The sequence below is a fragment of the Bufo gargarizans genome, chromosome 3 (genome assembly GCF_014858855.1).
Source record: "Bufo gargarizans isolate SCDJY-AF-19 chromosome 3, ASM1485885v1, whole genome shotgun sequence".
Lineage (NCBI taxonomy): Eukaryota > Metazoa > Chordata > Amphibia > Anura > Bufonidae > Bufo > Bufo gargarizans.
Window position 1 is genome coordinate 231,885,580 of NC_058082.1, and position 12,467 is coordinate 231,898,046.

Here is a 12,467-nt window from a genome sequence, read left to right on the forward strand (position 1 = left end):
TCCTTTCTCATAGCCATAGTCAAGCCAGAGCTGGTCTAAAGCTGTGGCGTGGTCAGCTACTGTCTGCATAGCATCTTGTGTTTGCGTCATAAAGGTATCAGTCTGATTGTCCTGTTGCTCTTTCACCCAGGGTTTAAGGGCCATGATAAATTCCTGGTCCGACTGGTCTGTGGCCTTATCTATAGGGACAGCACCCGGGGCCTTTGCCAACATTTGATTGTTAAGTACCTCCCCTTCTTTTGTCTCTAGAAGACTCTCCAGATCCACCCAAGTGGCTTTATATGCGGTCTGGATACTTTCCAATTTACGAAGGATAGTACTGGGGACACTACGGGGGTCTGGCAAAGTGTTACAGATGGCCAGCAACTCACTAGGGGTCCATGGCCAATAAACATTATAATCATGTGTTTCCGCTTGCCCAGCTCTGACTGTGGGGAGGGTCTTATTGACCAGTGGGTATAAGCCCACACAGGAGTGTGGCTTGGGCTCCCCACAGGCTGAGCATCTCTCTTCCGTGTCTGGGTTTTGTTGTCCACACTTAGGACATGTTCAACCCTCCGGTTATATGGAGGTGGTGCTGTTGGAGAGAGAGATTTTTGTGGGTTATTGTGGCTAATAGACCATACTTCATGAGGGATGATTAATTCTTTTGTTGACAATTTTAATCGCATCCCATATTTTATACACTGTCCCTTTAGTCAGTGTCTTTTGCCTTATGGGCAGTCATGGTCATTCCCTCGGCTACATCATACCACATTGTGGCCTGGTCATATTTGTTATGGCCCTCTAACCGCCCCTTAAAGTTAGTAAGAATGTTCCATTCACACCTGCTCCCAATTTCTTTAATATTTGTTTACAGTCTTTTGTTGCTTCAGTGCCCTTTGCGCATTGCACAATATCTATTGCAGAGACCCATTTCTCTGCTTCCATTTCAGAGGAACATTTACTATGTGTAGCCCCCATCCCATGGATGGCTCCTTGTAATTCACTATCCAGGTACTCGCACACCTGGTGAATTACAACAGTGCTGTTGGACACACTTCGGAGGCAGCACTATTAGTGGTGCGGTGGACACACTTCCGAGGCGGCACCACTTTTCTCTACTACCAGTGGTGCTGTGGTCACGCTTCCGAGGCAGCACTATCCACTGGTTGGCAACATTACAGTGTAGTCTTGCCCATACACAGAGTAACCCACACGTCCTCTCTGATGTTACGTTCTGGAAATCCCTTAAACCCCTTTATGTTCTTTCTATCTACCTTTTTCAGGTACCAACAAGGAACTGCAGGGCCCTTATCCAATCTTACCGGACAGCTTTATACAATGCTACTTCTCAGTTTCCTCCAAGATAGGACCGTCAACCTTTTTCGCCTCCAGAGACGGGGACCGGACAAACCAGTCAGCGAGCTCTAGACTTTCAGCTTGGCCCAGGGGGAGCAGGATCAGACCCTTCCTAGATTCAGCTCATCTCAGCCACTCTCACATTCATACGCCTAGAGACAGTTTGCACATATAGGGGAAATTAAGCAAAACATTCACCAGAACATGGTGCAGGCACCACGTTCACACACCACACTGCAGAACAGCAAGCAGAGCTCAAGAGACAGGCAGTAACACAATAGGTTACTTACCGTGGTCTTCCTGGGTCATGGTCTCCGTATCGGGGTCTGCAGCTTGGAGCGTTGTTGTGGTGCCCGCATTCTCCACCTAAAAATTTTGTGGCAGACCAAGGGTCAGTCACGTGAGTATCGATACCATGTGTTCAGGTGAATAACACTCCATATTAGGTATCGCCACATCCGTATTGATCTGCTCTATAAAAACGTCACATGACCAACCCTCTCAGATGAACGCTGTAAATATAAATAAATAAAAACTGTGCTAAAACAACTAATTTTTTTGGTCACCTTGCCCTATAAAGTATTATAATGAATGAAAAAAATATGGCGTTCAGAAAATAGACACAAAAACATAATTTTTTTTTCAAAAATGCTTCATGTAAAGCTCAAACAAAGAAAAAAAGTAGACATGTGTGATATCATTGCATCTGTAACAACCTGCTCTATCGAAATAGCATATGATCTACCCTGTCAGATGAATGTTGTAAAAAAAAAAAAAAAAACGCAGCTAAAACAGCCATTTTTTGTTACCTTGCTTCACAATTTTTTTTATATAGAGCAATTAAAAATCATATGTACCCCAAAATAGTACCAATAAAACGGGCACCTTATCCCCTTGTTTTCAAAATGGGGTCACTTTTTACTGTAAGGGTGCCTCAGGGGAGCTTCAAATGGGATATGGCATCTTAAAACCTGCAAAATCTGCCTTCCAAAAACCTCCTTTTCTTCTGCGCCCTGCTGTGTGCCCTTACATCAGTTTACAACCACATTTTGGATGTTTCTGTAAACCGCAGAATCGGGGTAATAAATATAGAGTATTGGCGGTTTACCCTTGATGTGTTAAAGATTTTTTTTTATTAAAATAGAAAATCTGCCAAAAAAATGAAATTTTAAAATGTGATCTCTATTTTCCTTGAATTATTGTGGAACACCGAAAGGGTTGACAAAGTTTGTAAAATCAGTTTTAATTAACTTGAGGAGTGTAGTTTCTACAGTGGGGTCATTTATGGGGGGTATCTACTGTTTAAGCCCCACAAAGTGACTTCAGACCTGAACTGGTCCTTTAAAAAGTGGGTTTGGCAATTTTCTTGCAAATTTTAAATTTGCTTCTAAAATTCTAAGCCTTCTAATAGCCCAAAAATATAAAATTACATTTACAAAATGATGCCAACATAAAGTAGACATATGGGGATGTTAAGTAATAAATATTTTATGAGATATTTAAAAGCATAGAAATTGCTAATTTTTCAACATTTTTGGTAAATTTTTATTTATTTTTTATAAATAAAGGTGAAATATATTGACTCAAATTTATGACTATCATGAAGTACAATGTGTCTCGAGAAAACAATCTCTCAATGGCTTGGATAAGTAAAAGCGTTCCAAAGCTATTACCACATAAAGTGACATATGTCAGATTTGCTAAATTAGCCCTGGTCAGGAAGGGGGCAAATGGCCTGGATGTGAAGTGGTTAATACAAATTTTACATTGTTAAACAGCACAAAAGCAAACCTTTCAATAATCAAACTTCCTTTTCAATGACACCAAACTTTCTGCTAAGCACCTGAATATGGTCCGACCAGAGACAGGGATGTGTAATTAAGAGGACACCTGCATCTGGGTGGTGGACAACAAAACTGTGGGAGCTTCTCCCGTCTGGGCCATCTGGAACCTGTTCACTCATGTAAACACTGCTCCCAACACCTCCTAGCAGCTTGATTAGAATGGCCTGGATGGGCAATTCTTACAAATGACCATTCTGCTTCTCTCAGTACAATGATGCTCCCCTCCCAAAGTCTGTCAACTGGGCAAAATGTTTTCAAGTGCTTTGGAGAGACATGTCTAGCAGTCAACAAATTCTCACCAAGAGGTACACTACCCAAAAGTAATCTCTGAGAGCCTTTTTAATAGGGCAGTTAGGGAAGCACTTTTACACCCCCTTGTGGCAAGGTCCAATGTATATTCAGACCACACATGTAATCATTTACATTTCTGCCTGAGTCATGCAAACTGCATACTGAGTTTTGCAGCAATCTGACAGTTCTGTTTCTTTGTGGCCCTCTACTGGCTTCTACTAACAACAACCTTGAGGGCTGGGTTTCCATGTTCAAGTTTTCTGATGCAATTTTTATATGCCAAGACCAGGAATCTTCTTTATACTTGCTGTCCTTTTTATACTCGACATCTAGTTTTGGCTTCAAAAACTGCATCAGAAAACTTCAATGTGGAAACCCACACTAAAGCTTGAAAAGTATCCAATGCTGATAACTCCTAGTGTATTAATTGTATTTCTACCTGATGGAAAGATTACCTAATTAGGCATATTGATTTTTGTTAAATCAGGAATCCCTTTGTGGGTTATCAATAGACACATGCTTCAGAGCATTAACCGCTAAGGATGCGGTCAATGGCTAGTATGGTGACTTACTTTTATGATAAAAGCACTGGTAAACCACCAGGGAGTGAGAGATGTGGTATGTGAGTCTGCTGTTACAATTGTTTTCTATTATGTGCTCAATAGAAACTGTAGTGTTATGCTGAAAGAAGCATGATTTTTTTTTAAAGTGCATTTTATGAATGGTGTTTTTAAATCTAAACACTTTAAGGGGTTGACTTCTGTCTAGTTACTGTTGTTAAATGTGGCTGTAAGATTACTATATGGCAGTTACTTATATAGCCTTTGTGGATATTGTGAGCGTAATCCACACTCTTCTGCCTTTGAAGCACGGCTCCTGATTAGATAAAAGAATATACGAGCTCGGGGGAAACACACAAGTCTCAAGAAAATGTCCCATTTATTATCAAAACCTACAATTTTTTAGGTAACGGAACAAAAAAGGCATACCGCCAAGAGGGTGGAAATCGAAACTAGTAATTGGATTTGAATATTCATATAAAGCAATACTTGCTGACCATACTAACAGCGTGTTAGTAGTTAAAATGCTTTTGCAGCATCTTCTCTCAAGGTTAGCATTCTTATCAACATCATATGAAAGACAGAAAAAACAAAATCTGTCTGGCCTTTTAAGCTACAGGGCATACACAACTTGACCAGAGTTCACTACAGTTCTGACTATTTCCATCACCATATTCTGCTCCATTTTCTATATTTCATAAGGTATGCCCCCTTGTTGGCCAAGTATTTTAGTGCTATCTGCATAGAGATCCGGTCCATAAAATGTCTGCTGATGAATGGTCACGTGACCAGGCAACTCATTTATTCTCCTCCATTCAACTACACTGCACCTGCCATCTGCACTTGCACTGTTGGGAGTTTTGTGCAGGTGCAGTGTATTAGAATAGAGGAGGCTGATGTCTGGTCACATGACCCTCTCTTCAGGGGCCATCTTTTGGACAGGACCTCTGTGTGGACAGAACAGAAGATCTGTCTAACAATGGGTAGTTTCACACTAATGTGGCCAGATCTGTCAGGAAACAGCCTGCCAGGTCTCTCTGCATCTGGCATTACCTTAACCCCCTAACTGTTATACCCTAGTCCAGCTCCAGCAGTGGGAAAAGTAGCTAACTGGAGGGGGAGGGCTGCTTTAGATGCTGCCATCTCCTGAAGGGTAGCAGCTAGAAACATGCAACATGGTCTTGTTTGAAAGCTGACAGTACAAGATTTCATACAAGACCAAAATGACAGCTAAAGTCTAAGCAACAGAGGAGAAATCGCAGTTATAAATTGAGTCGGGAATATTCGTGGGTAAACCCCGTTTTAACTTTCACTTTCAGCTGCATTCACAGCATCCAGATTTCCAGTTTTGGAATGTCCGCTTTCAAACAAGATCAGTTGCATGTTTCTAGCTGCTACCATTCAGTAGATAGCAGCATCTAAAGCAGCCCTCCCCCTCCAGTTAGCTACTTTTCCCACTGCCCGAGCTGGACTTGGGCAAAACAGTTAGGTGGTTAAGCCAGTGCTTTCCCATCCAGCCCTACTAAACTATAATGGGGACCGGCAGAGTCAACTATAATCAACCACATCCCGGCAAACATGCTGCAGTTGTTGTCCAGCTGATTCTCGGCATGTTTGCCAGGTTGCGGCTGGATCTCCGCCGGTTCCCATTATAGTTTAATGAGGCAGAACGGGAACGCAGTGGCTTCCGACAATGCCAGATCCAGAGAGAACTGACAGGCGGTTCCCTGTCGAATCTCACAACATTAGTGTGAAACTAGTCTTGTGAGATATAGCCAATGGCACAAAAATATCAATAAAGGCTATATTAGTATGTGTCATATACAGAGAACACACAAAAACAATTCTGAAACAGTAAAAATACTCCTCTTAGTATTTTAGTAGAATACGAAATAAGATGCAGAGTGGTTGTTTTTTTTTTTTTCTCCTGCGGCACAGCCCCAAACAAAAATTAGCAAATATTTTTGTGTTGATGTTATTTTTGTGTTGATGTTGCCATATGAGGGCTTGTTGTTTGCGTGGCATATAGTATTTTTTAGTGACACCGTTTTGTGGTACATCTATTGTAATAATTTTATTGCCTTTTTTTGGGGTGGTAATGGGGGAAAAAAGCAGTTCCTCTATTGCTTTTTGCACTTTAAATTTGCAACATTTACTGCGTGTCAGATTGTTTTACTGTTATTCTGTAGATCAGTGTGATTATGGTGATACTAAATATGAATCTTTTTTTTGTTTTTTTTTACATCATTTGCACAATAAAAGCATGTCTCGTTATAGATCACTGCATTCAAAGAGCTAGAGCTTGTTAATTTTTAAGCTATTTTAGCCCTATGCGAGATTGTTTTGTTTTTTTTTTTAAAGTGTGTGTGTATATATATGTGTGTGTGTGTGTGTGTGTGTGTGTGTGTGTGTGTATATATATATATATATCAGTAAAAAAAAATAATACACGGTGGTTTATTCACCCATGTGGTACAAAGAGCCCTTCTCAAGCAAAGAACACAAGTGAAGTGCGATATATATATATATATATATATATATATATATATATCTTAAACATTTCATTAAGATCATAATTGCATAATTAAAAAAGTGAACAAATCAATATACAAACTAATCCTAAAAATGTCAACATAATGAATACAAAAGTGCATAAAGTGATAGGTAATATATAAATTACAAATGCATGATTGGACATAAATCCATAAATATTTCCACAAAAACTGATAAAATACATGAGTGGCACTGAAGCTGAACTCTGCGTGTAGTAAGTGTCAATGCGCAAGCGCCAGGTTGCATCAAGAGTAAGAAAGTCAAATCCTCGTGATGCCGTCAGTGGAGCATGCAACGAAAATAAAGGCATGCTGGTGGACCATTATATGGGGAGGATACTCCTTGTCAAAGGGGTAAAACCTCCAACCTCATGGGCATAGAGTGAAAGCACGCACGGTCATGCTATACAGAACGCCCCTAGGTTCCTCCTATCGCAGCCAAAAACAGGGATCTCCTGATGACACCAGGGCAATAAAATACCATACATGGCACAACCTGGAACAAAGCCATATAAAAAACTTGTTAATAATATCAGCATGGGGAAAAGTTTTCTCTGATGGGGTACACATGTTCAACTTCCATAACATTCCACCTTGTTCATCTTGTGTTCTGTGAAAAAAAGGGAAGGAGAAGAAAGCCAATTAATCCATTATAAACATATGGCTTACTTGTGTTCATATTTAACCATCTACTTACTCACGATACAGCCAAATAAAAGTATATACAGCAATATCATAGGGCAAACCAATCCTTTATGTATGCAACCCAGGGTTATAGTCAATATTGAGACCATTATGTTTAAGACAATACAAGGTATGAATAAAAAAATAAAAAAAATAAAACACTTTTCTTTAACAACTATACTCTATTACCTCCTCTCCTAAGTGAAGGGATGTGATCGATGATCCAACATTTTAGTTCCCTTTCAGAATGATTCAAATAAGAGAAATGTTTGGAGATAGGGAAATCTTTTTTCCTAATAGTATCACTGTGGTTATTGAGGCAGGTCTTTAGATCAGTCGAGGTCTCACCCACATACAACAATTTGCATGGACAAGTTAAAACATAGATGACAAAATTGGAGTCGCATGTGAGATGAAAAGGTATGGGATACCTAATGCCAGTCACAGGATTACTAAAGAATCTACCTTTACAGATGAGTCTACAGTTGACACAACAAAGGCAGGAAAAACTACCCAAGCCCTGTTGGGTCAAAGTGCTTTGTGTCCATCTAGATTTGGGGCCAATGTCTGCCCTTACCAGTTGGTCACGCAGATTCCTAGATCTGCGGTATGAAAAAAGGGGTGCGGACTTAAATTCAGGGATATGTCCCAAACATCCTCCCAAGATACCCCAATGTCGTTTGATATTGTTAGTTTCATTGCTGTGTTCAGTATACTTATAAATTAAAGGGATCCTGGTGTGGGACTGTTTTGATTCCTTTCTCATCAGAGTTTTACTTCTATCAATGGTATATATTTTTTCAACTTGAGAATTAAGTAGCTTACGGGGATAACCCCTTTGTAGAAATGTATTAACCATATTAGTTAACGTATATTCAAATACACCAGGATCAGAAACAATCCTTTTGGCTCTAAGGAATTGAGAAAAGGGTTTTGTGGATGACCACTGTCAAAACACAGAAGGGAGTTCTTATCAGTGGGCTTAGTAAATAAGTAAGTGTGTAACTTCCCTTCATAGTATCTGACAGTAGTTTTCAAGAATTGTATCTCAGTATCGGAGTGTACAAGAGTAAACTGTAAATCCTTGTTAACACTGTTAAGACAAGTCTGAAACTCAATCAATTGAGAATAATCGCCAGTCCAAATGAAGATGTCATCAATGTATCTCCACCACCGCAGTACATTTTTATGATTGGTTTGTATATTGATTTGTTCACTTTTTTAATTATGCAATTAAGATCTTAATGAAATGTTTGAGCTATATATATCTCGCACTTCACTTGTGTTCTTTGCTTGAGAAAGGCTCTTTGTACCACATGGGTGAATAAACCACCGTGTATTTATTACTGGGAGTGCTGTCCCTTTCTTTGCTTATTACATTGGGTAAGGAGCCATACCCCTGGACATAGCACCCATTCTATTTTTTTGTTTATCTGTGCCACCTTCTTTTATTTATATACTCGGGATAGGTCATCAGTTTCTGATTGGTGGGGGTCCGACCTCAGGGACCCCTGCCGATCAGCTGTTCAAGAAAGCAGCTGCATTCCTGTGAGGGCCGTGGCCTTCTTGCTGCATTTCTTAGGCCAGCGACATTGCATTCATCGGTCACGTGGCCTAGGAGAAACTCTGCCCAATTCAGATGAATGAGGCTGAGCTGTAATACCAAGCACAGTCACTATATGATGTACAACACTGTGCTTGGTGAGCTGAGAAGGCAGCAGCTCTCAAACGAGCACCACTGCCTTCTCAAAACAGCTGATCAGCGGGGATCCCGAGTATCAGACCCCCACCAATCAGGTACTGAGGAGCTATCCAGAGGATAGGTAATCATTAAAAAAAAAAAAAAAATAATAATCTCAGAAAACCCTTTTAAATGTATGATTTATTTTTAGTCCCACTAGAAGACATTGCTTTTATAATGAACTGGTACGCCTTGATGATTTGGGTGGCAGGGACTAAACTGGTTAGACGGGCTGTGGTGATACAGCTCTCTGGACCAAAGAAAGTTTCATGTGTACAAATATGCATGCAATGTTTTGTAAAGAGTAAAATGTCCTGTGCAGGTGTCTATGATGCTTATACAGATGTCATTGCGATCTCTGTTTATAAAGACATCCTTCAACAGTAACCAGAAAGAGGTCACCCCCTTTCTTACATATGAATGGTGTGTGTATATATAGGAGGAATTTGCACCTACATTAGACTGTGGATTAAATGACCAGCATTTTTATACTGTGGACTGACCAACAACAACATTTAATATAGATCATGGTCTGACTGAGCACAGCAATTACCCTAGACCTTGGACTAACAGCAGCATGAATAGCATACTGTGAGCAGACTAGCATTTACACTACAATGTGGGCTAACTGATGCTAGCATTTACATCAGACTGCAGACTGACTAACCGCAGCATTTGCACTAGATATGGACTGACTGCGGCATTTACACTAGGCTATGGACTGACCGCAGGATTTATACTAGGCTGTGGACTGACTGCTGCATTTATAGTAGATTATGGACTGACTGACTGCTTTTTTTTTTTTTTACTGTAGACTGTATTGTCACCAGGTTTATGTTTTTCACTGTTAATTTCTTGTAGTTCTTTCTAAATAAATGTCATTGTCATCTAATGTTGCTTTTTGTAATAGGGGAAGGTAATCTGAATGAAGACAAAGCTTGTAATATTCAAGAATACGTTTTTTTATCTTACATTCCTCAGCATATTTTTGTTTCACGGCTTTTAGGGAAGGATTTAGGTTTTCATCACAAGAGGCACAGTCAAGCTTTGGAGATGATCGTCTGCTAATAGAAAAATTCATTGATGACCCCCGTCATATAGAAATCCAAGTAAGTAATGAATATGGCCATCTGTTGTCTTTGAATAGCAAAAATAGAGAGAAGTCAGAGAATCAGCTCACCACCGTATCTAGTAACTAGTATCTCCTTGAGTGGAAAGGGACGGTGCATGGAGAAGCACTCAACTGGAAACATATGGTAGTTAAATATCTAGCATCACTGTATGCATAGAACATGGTTTACAAATAGTCTTGTGGCCCTTTTTGGTAGTGCAGGGGTAGTGGGACAAGTACCTCCTATCAAGAAACACCACTACTCTAAGATATTTCTGCCACCAGTGATGTTTCTTGTTAGGAGGGACTTTTTCCCCAACCCTATATCACAGAGTTGTCAGTTTTAATAATAAAGGCAGCTGTTGGGCAAGGAACATACACACCACATTTTTAAGAGTGCTTCCATAAAGATGCGCTGTTTTTAACCCCTTTATACAGTATGTATACAGTGGAACCTGGACGTTTGTTCACCACCTGCTCATCCAATCAGCCTCATGTATGCTATTTATAGATTGAGGAACATTTGCTGCTTTTGCCACTTTCCTAAAGTGGTGAGAAAAGAGGGGCGAGCTTAGCATGGCCTGCCGAATTTACTTTAACTTAGTCATAGCTGAAGTCTTTGCCACCCCGAGCTGGTGTAGACCTAAGTTGCTGATGCACAGCAAGGCAGAGATGCGCCTAATTTATTAAAGGGCATCTGCTTCTTAATAAATTAGGTGAATTTCGCTCCAGCACAGGGAGATCAAGACTGCTTATGGATCAGCCAGTCTAGATAAATGTCCCCCGTTGTATTCATTATGTTGCACTTTTATATTCAGCTGCACTGTATAGAGCTAGTGGGGCATCACTGCATTGCCGTATTGGTGCAAATGGCTAAAAGTAAACTAAACGAATGAAGACTGCATAGTTTAGTCACTATCTATTGTTAGGCTACTTTCACACTTGCGTTTGGGGTTCCGCTCGGATCCTTACAGCCCCAATGCATTCTGAGTAGATGCGGATCCGCTCAGAATGCATCAGTATGGCTCCGCTTGGCCTCAGTTCCGCTCAGGCAAGTCTTCAGTTTTTTTCGCCGGAGAGAAAACCGTAGCATGCTGCGGTTTTCTCTTTTGCCGGATCAGTCAAAACGACTGAACTGAAGACATCCTGATGCAAACTGAACGGATTACTCTCCATTCAGAATGCATGGGGATAAAACTGATCAGTACTTTTCCGGTATAGAGCCCCTGTGACGGAACTCTATGCCGGAAAAGAAAAACGCGAGAAGTGTGAAAGTACCCTATCAATGTAGTAAATTACATATACGAAAAGAGTGACTTTTTAAAATTACCTTTAATATTTAAGCGGGTATAGGCATGTATATACCAACAGTGAAAAAACTACAATTACTGAAATTAATCAGTAGTAACCCCCAAGATGAAAAACGAACATGGTGACGGGGTAAACACTCGATTACGGGTGATGAGAAGAAGAAATTTATTTTTTTCCCTTTTTTTCCCCTTTTTCCTCAAAACATGAAGAGATTACAGGCTTGAAGAACATAAAAGAACTTCCCCTGGCGGCCCTATAGGTCTGCTATGCCCAGGGCGGCCCCCATGTGGTGGAGGTTCCCTGTCCCCGAACCTAGTGCTACCCGGTCTCTAGAAATCCCTACACAGGAAGATACTCAAATAATTATGATATGGTGGAAAGCAAGTCGTGATCCTAATGGATAAATAGCACCGTTACTCTCTCAAACCAAAAAAGATTTTTTAATTATAAAGACTCGCGTTTATAATTAAAAAATCTTTTTTGGTTTGAGAAAGTAACGGTGCTATTTATCCATTAGGATCACGACTTACTCGCCACCATATCATAATTTTTGAGTATCTTCCTGTGTAGGGATTTCTAGGGACCGGGTAGCACTAGGTTCGGGGACAGGGAACCTCCACCACAAGGGGGCCCCCCTGGGCATAGCAGACCTATAGGGCCTGCAGGGGAAGTTCTTTTATGTTCTTCAAGCCTGTAATCTCTTTAGGTTTTGAGGAAAAAGGGAAGAAAAAAAAAAATTTCTTCTTCTCATCACCCGTAATCGAGTGTTTACCCCGTCACCATGTTTGTTTTTCATCTTGGGGGTTACTACTCTCCCACTGATTAATTTCAGTAATTGTAGTTTTTTCACTGTTGGTATATACATACCCGCTTAAATATTATTAAAGGTAATTTTAAAAAGTCACTCTTTTCGTATATGTAATTTACTTCTAAAAACTACTGTGACAAAGCATCTTCTAAAAAACTTCTAAAGCTGATAATAAATTTGATTAACAATGTAGTCTTTGTTTATTTTGGGACTGCCGATCCCAT

The 12,467-nt window shown here is 40.2% G+C and overlaps 1 protein-coding gene across 1 annotated transcript in view; it reads left to right on the forward strand.

Moving 5' to 3' along the window:
- The window catches only part of PCCA (propionyl-CoA carboxylase subunit alpha), a 476,636-nt gene that overhangs the window by 158,346 nt on the left and 305,823 nt on the right, over window positions 1-12,467 (forward strand). Inside the window, exon 10 of the mRNA XM_044286403.1 lies at window positions 10,020-10,122. Within this exon, the coding sequence (XP_044142338.1) occupies window positions 10,020-10,122 (103 nt within the window). The remainder of the gene's footprint in view (window positions 1-10,019; window positions 10,123-12,467) is intronic.